We start from the raw sequence: 16249 nt of genomic DNA, 5'->3' as shown, positions 1-16249 counted from the left end.
TTATACTGAGAAAACCCTACTAGCTGGGTTGTAGCCTGCAGTTGGAGCTGCTGGTATTTCTCCTGCCTGAAACTTTTCCTTCTTTATTATAAAACGGTACAAGGTCACATGACAAATATCATGCCGCAGCCCTCACTAAGTTGCCCTTTGACACATCACTGGAGACAACCTCCAATATAGACAACGGCACTCCCCCTCCTGTTTTCCTTGGTCTGAACCTAGACATGCTATGAACAGAGAGTACATAGGGCCTAATCTGTAAAATGTGTAAAAATCAAATGGTTCCAACCAGGATTTGAATGAGTTTCAGTACAAGGCAACTATTACAAACCAAAAATAATAGTTGAAAAATGTTATTTTTCAGTCCATATGGCAGTATTAAAATTAAGACAACTTCTGATTCATAAACATTGAAGATTTTGAAAGCATGACAAATTGGCTCTTGCCGGGAATTGAACCCAGGTCCCCAGATTGAGAGGTAGAAGACAACCACTGGACTATGCCACAAAATATATAATAAAGAGTATACAAAGACATTTAAACTGAACACAAAATAGTTTTCTTAAATTATTAGAAGAGAAATAATCTATTTTGATGGCGTTGGGGTCAATTGTAACACTGTTGCAATTGACCCCAATTATACTACCCATGACACAAACTACCCTGCTGGCTAGAAACAATGAAGCTAACATTGACAAAGATATCAAATGTTAGACAACTGAATGGTCATCAAAACTAGACAGATTTAACTTCATAGACATTAAAGGTTAAGACAGGTTGAGGAAAATTCTGTAGATGAAAAATGAGTCTTGGCAGAAAAAAATTGACAAGTATTAGACATCAGATTGTCCTTTGGCAGGCAGAGAGGAATCATCACAGAGCATACATAATGACTTTCATGGTCTCATTTCTGATTGGTGCAATTTGAGATGTTACAATTGCCCCCAGTCTCCCTTAACTCATGTTTTAATATTCTTAACATCTGGAACAGGTCCAAAACTCTCATTTCCTTCAGTCTCTCCCTCTTTTACATGTGAAGGAGAGAAACTTATAGTTTGAGGTTAAACATCTCTTGTTCAATTCCACTTTAAAAGTCATAGTTTAGAACTTTAAATTAGTCAATATGCTAAACGCATAATTTCAAAGTCACCAATACATTGAGGTTTCATTATGTAAATGCATGTTTGTGTAAGAGACTGAAAGCAGTAAAAGGATCAGTGAAAAACAGTTAAATTAAATCACTGCTGTCATTTCTAATTATAGTCCTCCAGATACCTGTTTTAGCTACGTTTGACATTGAAGTCACTGACAGGAGTCAGGTTTGATCACTTTTGCCATCACAATAATTGAGAAAGACACGCAGACAAACAAAACCTCTTCCTACACAATTTTAAAAACTTGCTGTACCTTAATTATACTAGTATAATTTGGGGGGGGGGGGGGGGGGGTCCATGAACATTTAAACCAGTCAAGTCACACCTGTTAGAGTAATATTTCCAAGAACAAACAAATGCAATTGCAATGGATTCTTGTAAAAATCACTTTATTAGGATTATGTTAATTTATAAGGATAGGTCTTGATGACACATGTTTGAAACTCTGCATGTCTGGAACAGCACGTCTTTGACCTGTCGAAGAAATTAAAAAAAAAAAAAAAAAAAAAAGCCATTATTGAAGACCGTTTCCCAAAAATCAGAAAATGTTAATGAAATTTCAACACTTGAATAAACCACTGAAGGCTTCATGTCTAAAAAGTGAAAATCTTAAGTGTGTCCCTGCATGGATTCCATACTTTACCTTTTAACTTGTTTCCCTGGTTTGAACACTGCCCATTACAAACTCCATTGAGTGGATTTCTGGCATCACAGATCACAACATCACAGTGGACGAAGAGCTACAAGACATGAACAGAGATTTATGGCCATCTTGATCCATATTTACAATAATGAATGAAAAATACATTGTCCTCTATGAAGTCACCTGGTGACTCAAGTTATCCTGGTCTTCAGCAAAGGCAAACATCTGGACCTCAAAGCGCTTGAAGTGAGAGGGATACTGTACTCTGGCATCTGCCCAAACAGGATGGAAGACCACTTGGTAAGGGTCCACCGGGTTAACACAGCTGGAATAGAAGAGGATGGTTTAAAGTGCTTATTGCATATTTTTTTAAATTTAGGTAAAAATGTCCAAGTCCACAAAATGATCTTCATTTTATCCACCAAACTGAGTCCAAGCAGGACAATAACAGGTTACCCATTAATGATGAGATTCCATCTGGGTTGAGACGTCCTGTCGTCATTCTGTGTTGCCCAGCAGTTCTCCAGCTCCAGTGACACTTTGGGGTTTGTAGACCTCATCAGCTCCACCTCAAAATACAGCGGCTGTTGAAGGTACTTTGCTATAGGATTTTCCTCAACACTGTGAAAAACGCTGTAGGAGTCGTCTAAAAGAAGAGACGATGCGTTTAACAGGATTAAGACTTCAGACTGAAAAAAGGGTTTGTGAAAGACAGTGTACACAGACGTTTTAGGTTTATGAGAGTGAATCTAACTCAGTTGAAAAGCACATGGTCCTCATCGTCCCACTTGCCCTCGCCAACTTGGTCATTAAGATGATTAGGTTTAAAGAGGTTCCAATGAACTTGATGTCAGAGGTCTAATTACTTGACCAACATGATTAGCTCAAGTTCAATTTGAGAGAGTGCTTCCTGACTTTATAGGACACAATCCCTTTACTAGTTTAGAAACTTGTGCAACTCTCAAAACAACCTCTTACCACTACTGTCCATGTCACCCCACAAAACACTTCTGTGTACTGTGCACTAACAAGTGCCTACAGTATGTTGACATGACAACAATTTCCAGTAATTTTTCTACTTCCTGGCTTTGTGTGATTTTATGGCTTAAACATTTTAAAGTTGATTAGAAAGGCATCCTAAGCTTCCCTTACCCAGAGCAAGTCTCATTGCAACTTGTAGCTCGCCTTTTGCATTTTCAGCATATGGTTCACTCCTGCGAGGTCTGGTGTGGAAGGCTACAGCATGGGTTGTGTTGATGTCATAGTAACAAGAAACCTTTAACCTATAGGAGAAATACAAGCCATAAGACTTTAAGCAAAATTGATTTAAAAACTGCATTTCATATAGGTCTGACAATAAAGTATCTATCATTTAGCTTTCTTAGTCTTTTTCCCTCTCATTACATTTTAAGAGGAGGAACAAGTCTTCAGGCCTTTGTTCCTGTAACAGAATTTAAATTGCAACTTGCACTGAAATAACTGCAATTTGTTTGAAAAGCATAATGTGCTTTTTAAATGTAATCAGGGAAAAAAAACCAAAAAAACCCAAAACATTTCTTTTAGAAACTCACTCATATTCAGCCTCATCTGTCTTCACCCTTTTCGGTTCAAGTTCATCTGGCAGGGAGATTTCATTTTCATACAGCATGAAATTGGGCAAAAACTAGAAGAAAAAAAAACAAAAAACACACACTTTCAGGTCAATCAGTGTCACCAGTCTACTTTAGGAAAACAGTCAGCATGCTACCTTTCTGGTCGTCCCACAGGAGTTGCCAGAGAAGACAAAATAAGCATAGCGGCCGTCGCTGTAGGAGGGACCACAGGTGGGATCTCTGAGGGTGAGCTGACTGGGATTCAGACTGGGAACCGACTCCAGTTTGACAGCCAGAGCCGTCATGGTTCCATTAGGGAAACACTCTGAAACAAGACAATCACACATCAGTATGTGTTGAATGTTCTGTCTGAACAAAAACCCTTAATTTTACCCCTCAAAGCAAACCAGTCAGTGTTGAGTGGAAATTGCAAGCCAGAGAGAATTCTTTGAGATTTTTGTTGGTTTCTGGATTCTTCAGAACCACATCAAGTCTTGTTCTGATGGATGATGCCTCAACAGCCTGGAAAGTTTTAATGCAAATTTGTTAAACAAAAGCACAAGAATTACAATCCTATTAGTTTATAAAAAGTATTCTGATCACACCTCAAACATAACATCAGGGGCTGAAAATGGCACTACAAAACTGAAGTGTGTCCTGTTCTCCATGAAGCCGTACTGCTGAGCCAGACCTGAAGTCAACATTCGTTTTCCCACTATAGTCTGGAAGTCGAAGCCTTGTGTCCCATATTTTACGAGGACATAGAAATTTGTATAATCACAGCCACCAGAGACTGAGGGAGGAACTGCAGATAGGGAAAAAAAAATAAAAAAACAAATCTGCTTAGAAATGCAGCTTTTGGTTTACAGGATAGGTGTAGTATCAAGATGACTACACATTTTCTATTACTATTAAAACTACCTCTGTGCACTTAATTGCAGTCAACTATTCAATTTGGCCTTTTATGTACTGATTACATTAGCAAGATTGAGATGGATTGATCCTCCTGTGCCCATTTTGTTATGAATAAATCTGTCATGTCTTAGAGTACAGACCTATATCTGCTAATTTAGCTTCCAGATAAGCAGTAAGAGAAAATGGAGCAAACTCTGGCAGGACCAGCAAGCCAAAGGTCAGGTGAAGAGAGTAGACTGTAATCCCCATTTCTCTCTGTTGGGAAATGGAGAGAAAGATTAGCAGGAAAAAAACAAAACACAAAACCAAAAACACCCTACACAATATCCATTTCCCAAGTTGAGCTTACCATTTGTAGGACGACACGGTCTGTGAAGGGCACTTGGAGTGTGATGACCTTAAAGCTGCTGTTAGGGGACCTGTGCTCCTGGATATTAAAGCCTCTGACATTGCAATCTCCCACTGACAAAACCTCACTGGGGAAGGTGATGTTCACTAGTGTCACATCAGAGGCAAAAGGCCCAATCATCACCTTAAATATCTGCTCCTCAGGTAAAGTGTCTGTGGGGCAAAAAAGAATGAATGAGGGCGGCTTGCAGCACATTTAAGAATCAAGTTTCAAGATAGAGACTCACTGTCAATAACTTGTGGAGGTTGAGACAGTAATGGTGTCGTGATGGGAAGGAGAACTTTGTATTTTGTGTCCTCGTGAGTGGCGTCTTCAGTCCAGAGTAGCTCGAGCATCGGCTCAATCGTGTAAGAGGTGAAGTACTGATTGTCCTGAACATGACTCTGCAAAAGCAAGTATTATATACGCATAACAAAGTCTGAACCTGAATCATGTGTTACATCTCACACTGAGTTGGCAGATTCAAATATATTTAGGGGGGGGAAGACAGATTGTATGATTTGGTAGAAGTGGAAGTCATTTTATTTTGTACTGAACATACTGTGATATTTTAATGGAATGGCTCAACAAAACAAAATATTCTGGTGTACAGACTGGCAAAAAATTTATTTTGTTGTTTAGGTTTTCCAACGTCGTCTAAAAAGTGTGGAAAAGGCAGCCAAATGGACCAATTAGTTTTTACTTGGCTAATCCAATTTACAGTAAATTTTTTAATCAGAGATTTATAGATTTTGTTGTAAACCATGAAGGTCTGAAAATCTTTGTGATGTTTATTTTAGGGCTTTTTTGTATTTTTTTTTTTTTGTATTTTTTTTTTTTAAGTGTATACACGCATTCTGAATCTGGCTTTTATAAATTTGTGGTGTTTATATGAAGTCCTATGCATGACTAAATCTCAGTGCCACTGACCTTAAAGTAGCCACCGACTGCCCCAACAGGAATTTCAACGATGATGTGTACGTCATTGACAGTTATGGCGTATCGTCTGGCAGCCATCTCAGCAGTGTCGAGTCTCTGGCCATTGATGCCCATATGCACCTCCAACAGTTTAAACTGTTGGGACGAAATCAGCGGGTCAATGTGCCGGGGCAGGTACCAGCTGATCGTGTTTGGAGTCAAGGCAACGCTGCCTGTACATTGATAGCGCGCACACACACACACACACACACACACACACACACACACAGCAATGAGAGAAGCAAAGACCCAACAGTGATTAATTTTAGGATCTACAGTCAGGGCCGTAGCCACGATTTTAGAAATGCTGAGATCATGTGTCCAAATTCCCTGCTCCCTTTTATTTATTCAGTTAACGGAAAAGTTTGACATTGAGAAATTAACTTCTTTTTTGCTGAGCGTTAGATAAGATTGATACTACTCATGTCTGTACGGTAAATCCAAAGCTAACGCCAGCAGTCGGTTAGCTTAGCACAAAGACAGGAAATAGCTAGCCTGGCTCTCTCCAAAAGATAAGAAAATCTGAATATCTTTTTGAAGTATGGTGTTCCTCAGCCTTGGCACTGACTCTACATGTCTCTGGATCTCTTCTGGAGGGATGAACACCATTCTTCAAAGAGATATTCCTCATTTGGTGTTTTGATGATGTGGTGGAGAGCGCTGTCTAACACGTCGGTCCAAAATCTCCCATACGTGGTCAATTGGGTTGAGATCTGGTGACTGCGAAGGCCATAGCATATGATTCACATCATTTTCATACTCAAACCATTCAGTGACCCCTTGTGCCCTATGAACTGGGGCATTAACATCCTGGAAGAGACACTCCTATCAGGATAAAGGTGATCACCAAGAACAACTTTGTATTGATTTGCAGTGACCCTGCCCCCTAAGGGGACAAGTGGACCCAAACCATGCCAGCAAAATGTCCCCCAAAGCATAACAGAGCCACCAGATCCCCTCACTGTAGGGGTCAAGCATTCAGGCCTGTACTGGTTTTTATCTTGTTAGTTTAATCAAAAAAAACAGAGGTAGATGACAAATTGTGAGTTTACAGAGGTTTATGTGCCAGATCATTTCTTGGCTGAAGCACAGGCAGGATAGCTTTAGCTGAAAGTCTTTGGTCTGTACAGTAAATATGAAGCTACTGTCAACACATGTTCAGTTTAGCACAGCACAAAGTATCAGTCTTATCCAACTCTTGGCAAGAAAGCAATAAGCACATTCCCCAAAATGGTGCTGAACAATTCAATTAAATATCAATTCAAGTTTGTTCTCCCATTCTGGAGGACAAATTTGTTCTGTTGACTCAACGTAACCAAATAATATATCTAAAAATACTAGAATTAGCCTATAAAATGTCCATTATATGCAATTTTAATTACTATAAATTATAACTATATAAACTATAAATTCTATCCATGTTGCTAAAACTCCACATTTGGGAGTCCCACATTCCCAGAGAGACTAGTGAGTGCATGATTTCCGTAGCTTTGGTTCTGCCTACAACTCTCCGAATGTTCTCCTTACCCTCCAGTATTGGGCAAGCAGCTGCTGCGTCAATTTGGGTTGCAAGCCACTTCTTTTCAAAGATTGTGGAGGTTTTGAGCACCGTCATCGGTATCCCTGCTACCTGCAGGGTAAGTTACAGAACATAATGCATAAATGCTTGCGTTTAGTCCAGTTTATGCTTTAATGGCAGAATATTCATGCATACTGTTGCGACAAAAAATAATTTCCAAGGATGTAGGGAATTCAGTGGTGGATGTTAATAAAAATAAAAGTAGACTACCAATGTGTTTAACTGTGCCAACTGGATTTGGGACAAAGTAATCAGTCTAATTACATTATTTGATCTAAATCTAATGGTTTGCTGGCTCCAAGTGTAAGTAAGTAGTGAGTTATCAAATGGGCTGCAAGTAATTTAACCTGCCTGAAGGGCAAAAATATCAAATCAAGCTTGTTTGAACTGCAGTGGACTCACATTTTGAGTGTATGTTTCAGGTGCAGTCTTTGAACTTCGCAGGACCAGCCTTGAGGGAGTATTTGCTATTCCATAACCTCGACTCTGGGCCTCCGTCACCTTCATAATCCTCTCCTCAGGAGTGAAGAACACAAGTGTTGTGATTCTGAATCCTGCGTCTATCGGCTGTTTCTGCAAGTCAAATATCAAAACATTACACACTCAAAATGATGTTTCCAGATCATTAAACAAAAGGCCAAAATGTACCAATTAGTTCATCTAACCTCAGCAGCTCGTCGAGGATCACCAAACTTTGAATTAGTCCCTGAGACGGGATGCTCAGGCAGGACGTAATCATCTGGAACTGCTCTTTTCACAGACACCTAGAAATGAGGCCACTCCATAAGTGATGATCTATGTCTCCCTCTCCCCTCTGCAGTGACAACAAATGTACCAGCCTTGATGCTCACACGGACACAAAGCCACTTATCATATAGACTCGAACACGACCCCTGAGAGTCATGCTGCATTCACTTGCCTCCATATAGTTACGGTCACAAACGATTTCCCTGGAGGCCCAGGCAGGGTAGTGGCAGGTTTCAGCCACCTGGTACAGCTCATCTTCACCCATCTGGTTCCCATGCAGTCGAAGATTTAAGGTTGTCGTGAATGCTTCATCTTCCTACACGCACACAAATGAAACTTGAAATGATTACCACATTAAGACACACATTTGGTGCTGCTCTGCAAATTATATTTCCAGTCTTGTTACCACATTTTGAGCAAAACAATTTTGAAGGGAGGCATAAATCATGGCGTTCCCCAGCTGGTCTATCGTCATGCTGAAGCCACACTGAGATGCTAAACTTGATGTAAGAAGGATGTCAGAGTTATCTGAAGAAAAAGAGGAGTGTTAGAGGAAAAAGTAAGAATATAAACTTAAACAAGAGATTGAATTCAGAAATGTGAACTTACTAACGACAACAGCAACTTCTAGAAGATTCCCTCCAAGTGGACCAACATCTACACGCATGACATTCCCCAGACATTTTGAACTGATATCTGGGATTAAAGATTTTCATTGGTAAGCAAACAGTACAATTTGTGTTTAAGGGAAATTGCATGAAAAAAGACAAAAACTTACTTATAGCAGGCTTCTTTTGAGCCTCTATGTTTGCAATTGTTAGCAGGATAAAAAGCCACCTGAAAAAGATTGAGTCATTTTCAAAAACAGCAAGAAATCAAATTTGAAAATCTGTAAACAAGGAGGAATGAATAAAGATAAAACTACGAACCCCAGTCCAAACAAATGACTCATGGCACAAGAGGTGTGAAACTGGTAACCTCAGTGTCTCAGGGTTTTTTTGTCACAGTTTTTAAAGAAGTTTATGATGGGACTACTCTCTACAGGCCAACCCTTTGGATGAGCGGAGGGAGATTCCTGTTCAACAAATACAGCCACGCACAGGTGGATCCTATTACAGCCTGATGAGGATAATTGTGAGTGTCTTATTATCTGGCCTGAACAACATGAAAGAGGCTGGTTGCACTACCTGACTTCATGTTTAAAAACCACATTTAGGTGTTCTGTACTTCTTTATGTCTTTTCAGTTTACATGTAAATTCATGTTCAATTGTTAAAAAATAAAATATTTTGTAAATAAAATATTTGACTTAGTGATCATCTACAGCTCTTCGTCAGACACAAATGGGCAAAATAAATCAGTGTACTAAGGTAACCAAAAAAGAACTTTACTAAAAGTTCAGAAACAATTGGTAGGAGAATTACAAGATAAATATGGAATAAAATATGCTTAAGATGTCCTGAACTCAAGATCCAGGGTCAAGATCTACTCTAGGTAACAAAAAAAAAAACCTCACCAAAAAAAGCTTTTATTAGTGGAGAATATTGTTTCGCACAGAAAACAAAATCTCAACAAATTTTTATCTGCTGACCAATATGAGGTTACATTTTTTTATAGACTTTCACCTCACATAAAATTAAGATCTGACAGTGAGTCTGTTTTATTTCATTAACATAACTTGTGCTGACAAGGTACACATAAAGGAGACAAAGAGAGATGTTAAAATGCCACATAAAATCTAAGACTAGAGAAAGTCCTGCAGGAACAACAGGTTTATCACATCTGGGAGATACTGAACAGATTACCACATTTTCAACCAGCTGGGTGTAAAAAAAATGCATAAACAAAAAATAAAACAAGCCAAAATTTGTTGTTAATGAAGTCGCTCCCCTCACAACACATTCAGAGGATCTGCTCCCATGATAAAGACTTGATTTGGCTTGTGTTGGACGGCTTTGGCAGTGAGCCTGCCAGCAGTGCTTTCTCACAGAGGACTGAAATGTCAGTGTGTTTTTACTTTCTTTACTCGCTCATGCGCAGACAGTCAATGTCATGTTTACAGTCGTTTCACACAAATAAGTACAGTTTTTTCCCCCAAAAAACATTAAACATGCATGTCAAATGATAACCAAAACTCGCAAAAAACAAACATCTCAACAGAACTGCAGTTTACTTTGAGAATATTCGGCTATGATTGTCATCACATGGTGATGTAGCCTAATTCATAAAAAAAACCGTATTAAGCGACTATATAGTACTGCAGTAATTTCCTCGCAGGGTTTTCCTAGATCCGAGCAGTCTCTCCCTCCCTCCCCTCCCCTCTCCTCATCTCTCGCCCCTCCCTGTTCCCTGTAAAAGGGAACAAACTGCCTTCGTGCCCGCTGTCCCGCCTCCAGCTCCTCTTGTCCCGTCCGTGAAGCTGCAGCACCTCGCTCCGTCCACCGACCTGCTGTATTTGCAGCATTTTTTTTCTGTAGAAGAAGAAGAAGAATGTGAAAACTAAACCACCCGCATAAAAGTTATTTTCATGGAAAGAAAGGCTCCAAGTACTGGTAGGTTACAGCTCTACATCCTTATATTAAATATGAGTGAATTTTAAAGTGATAGACTTACTGATAAATAGGGTTTGGTGTAAGTGAACAGTATGCAAACCACTCTGAATTTCTTTTGGAATAGAGATTAGAAAATAGACCCAGAAGATATCTGCACATGCTGGAAAACAGTCTTTGGCTTTAACAATTGCTTGGAATTGTGCGTGGGTTCAGTTTCAACTTGTTGCCTCTCATTTCCTCTGAGTTAGTCTAGTCCGCTCTGTAATTTGACGCTTCTGGTGATAATCCTGCACTTGAGACCTCCAAGAAGTGACGGTACCTCACGACTCTTCACTCACTCCAGCACAAGCCATTTCCTGTGTGTACTGTATTGATTTTTTTCCCCTTCAGAGGACTAATGTGTTCTACAAACAGTGCAGCCAGATAAGTCTTGATAGACATCCATCCAGACAAACATACCACTCATAATCCTGATTGTTGATGTTTTGTCAACATTTGTGTTTTCCTCATGGAAACAATTCATGGAAAAATCTATGAAATTGAAAAGACTTTATTTCTCTTTGTGATGTCTCATCAGAACCATGGGGTATGGGCAAATCCTCCACCAGCGTGGGAATGAGGAGGACCAGGTCCACCTCAACGTGGGAGGGGTACGACATGAGGTGGATCCAGACACTCTGCTCCGCTTCCCTCACACACGTCTGGCTCGTCTGCTGCACTGCCAAAGCGAGGCGGCGATCCTGGAGCTGTGCGACGACTACAGCCCGGCTGAGAGGGAATACTACTTTGACAGGAATCCCAGGGTTTTCCTCTGTGTGCTCAACTTCTATCATACGGGACGTATCCACATGATGGAGGAGCTGTGCGTCTTCTCCTTCAGCCAGGAGATCGAGTATTGGGGCATCCAGGAGCTCCACTTAAGCCCCTGCTGCAGCGACTGGTTCCATGAGAGGAAGGAGTACATTGAAGACAGAGACTGGGACATCAGGAGTGAAGACGGGCAGCAGCCAAGCTTTGACTCTTCCTTCGAGGAGCTGTCTGCCCTCGATAAAGACCTGGCCAAGTTCAAAGGTGCCTGGTGTGGGGAAGTTAGAAGCTACATTTGGCTCCGGCTGGAGGATCCAGGTCATTCACGGGCCTCAAAAGTCATCGCTGTGGCTTCTCTCAGTGTGGTGTTGACCTCTATTGTTGCCATGTGTGTCCACAGCATGCCTGAGTTTCAGCTTGTGGACATCAATGACAGACCCATTGATGACCCCGTCCTCACCATCCTGGAGGAGATCTGCATCGCTTGCTTCTCCGCCGAGTTCATCATCAGGCTGATTGTTGCGCCCTCTTGCAGGAAGTTCCTTGGAAACCCCTTAAACATCATCGATGTTGCCTCCATCTTGCCATATTATGCCACTTTAGCTCTGGAGACAGCTGATGAGGAGACTGCAGAGGAGAACGAGGACATACAGAACGTGGGGAAAGTGGTGCAGGTTCTGCGCCTCATGAGGGTTCTCCGAATCCTCAAACTGGCCCGGCACTCCATCGGGCTGCGAGCTCTGGGTGCCACCGTCCGCCACAGCTACCATGAGGTGGGTCTGCTTCTTCTGTTCCTCTCAGTGGGGATCTCCATTTTTTCTGCCCTCATCTACTTTGCGGAGAAGGAAGACAAGGACACTGATTTGGAGACCATCCCTTCAGGCTGGTGGTGGGCCACCATCACCATGACGACAGTTGGCTATGGTGACACCTGCCCGGTGACGCTGGCGGGGAAGATAGTGGCCACCCTGTGTATCGTCTGTGGACTGTTAGTTGTGGCTCTGCCCATCACCATCATCTTCAATAAGTTTTCAAAGTATTATCAAAGAAACAAAGCCATGGAGGAGCAGGGTATCACTAAACCTGAGAGACAAGATCCAGACCTCCCTTATTACAACATCAGAGACTTGTTCACAGACAGCGTGTATCCCTTCATAGGGGGTATCGCCTTCAGGAACAGTGAGGGCAGTGGAGGAGAAGATACAGATGCCTCCAGTCTCCAGGACATAGAGGTGTATTATAATGACACTTGTGAAAATGGGGCAGCAAAATGAGATTCTTGCCATTTCACCGAGTGTTGCTCCCTTTATGACTGCAAGTCACTCCGTGCCTCTCAGGGCAGAGCGCTCCATCACTGACGCTGCCTTCCTGCACTGTCTTCCTCCTGCAATTTGACAGAGAAATATCGCAGCCATGAAGAGTTTTTTTTCTCTCTCTACAAGGGAATAGCTTGTGAAATATACAGCGTCGCTAAAACCAAGAAATCTAAAGGGAATTATCTGAACCTTGCTCAGAGGTTTGAAAGCCCATTTTCTGCTTGAGAAAACTGCAATGATGCATGTAGGAGGCCATAATGTTAATGTTTTTCAAAGTAATGTCCTGTATTGATTTGTCTGCTTGCTGAAAGTTCAGCAAATGCAAAAGTCTAAAATGACAACAACACTGTCGGATTTTAAAAAATGGTATCATAGATCTCTAAATTGACTGATGTTACACAGTCTGCATGAACAAAAATAAATGCATTTTGAAAGAGAGTAAGATAAAATAGTTGTTTAGAATTATGCAATATTATTGATGCTGATGAAGAGAGACACACAGAGCACTGTGGGAAGCACTCATATGACAGGTTATTGTTATTATATTTTTGTTTTTGGACAGTTGTGTTGGCATGCTGGTTGACTCTTGGGGGTAACTTGTGTTGACATGAAATAAAAACTGACTCAGTGAATCAGAAGAAATATGCCTCTCATTTGTGACATGGCATACAGTAAATTGTGCAGCTCACTCATTCAGACAAGGTTTCCTGTCCAGGTACATTTATTTACACTTATTTATTGTCATATCAGGAAAACAGTGTGCAGGATTCCACATCTTTGCAACACTTTTTGACAAAAATGACTCTAAAATCAAAATAGAAATCTTTAACAATGTATTTTCTTCAGTGGTGAAATGCACTGAAGATACAGAGAAAACTTACTTTACCTATTCAAGTCTTTTCAGTTCCTCAAAGTATTGATTTCCTGTCCCGTGTTATCATGTCCGGTTGGGTGAGCTGCTGTCCTACTAGAGCAAAAGATGTAAAATAAATAAATAAATGAATGAATAATTCTCTCTGCAGGGGACTTTAAGGTGTTCACACAGTTGACCAGAAGCATCTTCACTCAGAGCTAAACCCACCAAAATGTTAGTTAAATTATTCATCTCAGTCATTGCTTTTGTGGCAAACATTTTTTTTTTACCTATTTCTTATTGGACTTCTCTTGGTTTCTTATCTGCTGGCTGAATTGACAGCAATTGAAACCTGTTAGTAAATTTGTGTAAATGGGTGTTGGTTGGTTGCTTCCAACAGTTTTTACTTCACAGCAGCTGTTTGTAGAGACTAACTGCAGCCTAACCTGAACAGATAATCCAATTACAGCCTGATTATTCTTTAATAAAAGTAAATGAGTTTCGATTACTTGGCTTCCCTGTATCAGGTGTGCATCACATAGGAGATTAGCATATTGCTTAGTCCACACTTTCTGTGTTTTGCTTTTGTCAGCTGCCATTTATTGTAATGACAAGCAGAGAGTATTGGTACCGACAAGCATTGATTATCTTTATGTAGTGTGCTGGATATGTGCAGGATTGAACAGTTGATAATGTGCACTACATAATGGTGTTTTTGCAGGTGACAGGATGTATCTTGATAAATGCATTACATCAGTGGTTCCCAACCTAGGGGTCACGACCCCTCAAATGGTCCCAAGAAAAATCTGAGGGGTCACCAGACAAATGAGGGGATGACAAGTTGTGTTCTCTTACTCAAAATTAAAAACATTTTTCAGACTTTTCTCTTATTTTTTCTCTTTTCCTGTGAAGCTCTTCAGGACTCTGAAGACTCAGGACTCAGAAATCTTCCAAAATAAGCCGTCTGAAAAGGAATAATCTCAAATTCTCATAACTTGTGTTCACACCAAGGATATAACTCTTAACGAGTCTTAACGAGAGACTTTGTTTGATTTTAAAGGCTCACAAGCCTCCTCTTAAGTTCAAAGTTGCCCTGGTTATAACATAAGCGCTTTATAAGTGAAGATTCACACATTGTCCCTCCATTTACACTAAGTTAAAATGTGTTGCACCACACAGACTAGATCTCATGTAGATAGTTGTCTAGATATTTACACAAACTGCCAAGTGTAACTGTTGCGTAGCTTACCAACCGAGTGACAAAACTACCATTAGTTTGCATATGACCCGTTTACATTGAAGAGTAAAAGAGGTAATATGATATGGTTGATAATGTATCTGATCAAAATGCTTAATAACAGTGTAAACTGGGAAGATTTTAAATTACATTTTACAAAAATAGCACAAAATACCTCAAATTACATAGTGTTCCACTAGCGTCAGCTAGGTTAGCACTGTCCAATATTTCTACTAAATCTGAAACACTATTTCTCCATGGATGCATGAATAAATAAACAACAGTAATACCAAAATTTACAGAGAATTGGAAGTTACTGTTACAGCTGGTGATGCTACAGTCACCTCCTGTTTGATAGATTTAAACATTGTGAAAAGTTTGTGAATCACTGCATTACACAAAGTAAAGGGAGGTAATGAGGTAGACATTGCAGTATTATTGGCTGTAAAGTGTAAACAAAAGATTAAAAATGAATTATGGGTGCCATGAAATGATAATGGATGCATATAATGATCATTACCACTGCTATTCTGCAACTTTGACTAATGTTGTCACCAAGAATGTCACTAAAACTCATAGAAGAATAAGAATAATGTAACAATGCTGAAAGCAGTGAGAACACACATTGGTACAGTATGTAAGGTAAGAAAATTAGTATTGGTGCAAAGTAACATCAATTGATTTCTACTCTGCTGACATTGGGTTTAAACACTCTTGGGGCAAATCTGTAATCTCTATTCAATGTTTGTGTGAACAGTGATCTCAGTCTTTGTGTTGAGGAATTCCTCGCAGGAGTCGGAGATGACAGTCCAGCACCGGCAGCAACAGATAATGGTACTTTTGCGTTCCTCACCATTACTCCCAGCTGCACAGCTTTGGGCATGAGTTCTGTTGAGGGAAGTGTTTTTCAATATTCTGTCACTTTGCTGCCAACAAAATGCATTCAATACTGAACTTATGTCAGGCTGTGTGTCTTATATTTCCCATAATTCCCCACAGGAGTTGGAGTCTCTAATGTCTGACTTCCAAAAAGTTACAGAGCAAGTTACAGATCGGATTTCTGTCTCTTGAAGACACAGATGGGTGACAAATTAAAGGAAAAAACATTATAAAGTGCAGGGCAGGTGGCCAGGATTTTAGAAATACTAAAGTCCAAGTCCCCCTAATGCAACCAATACTCCTACTCATATTTACCACAGTAAAAAGAAAATCTGTCAACTTTTCAAATTATATTTCATTTAAATTTCTATTACCCCATATAAAAGTCTCCACACTGCCAGGTATAAAATTATGATGCGAAAATGCTGAGTCCTGTATTTTTTATTGGTCTAAAGATGGCCAAATGAAACCCTAATGTTCTAATTGGGGACCTGGAGACCCCTGGGCCGTCTCTAAAAGCTCAAAAAAGATACCTCACATTATTTTATCACCTTAACATTTATGACTTTTCCTAAGACTGACTTCCATGAGATGAGATGTCCGCTGTCCG

General features: G+C 40.2%; 2 protein-coding genes across 2 annotated transcripts; one reads left to right on the top strand and one right to left on the bottom strand.

Annotated features, from left to right (window-relative positions):
• Positions 1–1526: 1526 nt before the first annotated feature.
• Positions 1527–9057, bottom strand: LOC122965693. Its single transcript, XM_044329869.1, has 21 exons — positions 8926–9057; positions 8775–8833; positions 8606–8692; positions 8403–8524; positions 8169–8312; positions 7915–8013; positions 7652–7822; positions 7198–7300; positions 5623–5843; positions 4940–5096; positions 4654–4865; positions 4445–4559; positions 3995–4194; positions 3797–3911; positions 3545–3714; positions 3369–3460; positions 2950–3080; positions 2254–2443; positions 1981–2122; positions 1798–1894; positions 1527–1628 (listed from the first exon to the last, which is right to left on the bottom strand). Exons 1-21 carry the CDS (start codon positions 8946–8948, stop codon positions 1558–1560), a joined length of 2721 nt encoding a protein of 906 aa, XP_044185804.1. The 5' UTR covers positions 8949–9057; the 3' UTR covers positions 1527–1557.
• Positions 9058–10391: 1334 nt separating this feature from the next.
• On the top strand, positions 10392–14403 carry LOC122999922 (potassium voltage-gated channel subfamily S member 3-like). Its single transcript, XM_044377290.1, has 2 exons — positions 10392–10547; positions 11125–14403. Exon 2 carries the CDS (start codon positions 11129–11131, stop codon positions 12626–12628), a length of 1500 nt encoding a protein of 499 aa, XP_044233225.1. The 5' UTR covers positions 10392–10547; positions 11125–11128; the 3' UTR covers positions 12629–14403.
• Positions 14404–16249: the final 1846 nt, after the last annotated feature.

This window comes from Thunnus albacares, chromosome 16 (genome assembly GCF_914725855.1).
Source record: "Thunnus albacares chromosome 16, fThuAlb1.1, whole genome shotgun sequence".
Classification (NCBI taxonomy): domain Eukaryota; kingdom Metazoa; phylum Chordata; class Actinopteri; order Scombriformes; family Scombridae; genus Thunnus; species Thunnus albacares.
The sequence above is the reverse complement of the archived record's forward strand: the minus strand, read 5'-3'. Positions and strand labels throughout refer to the sequence as shown.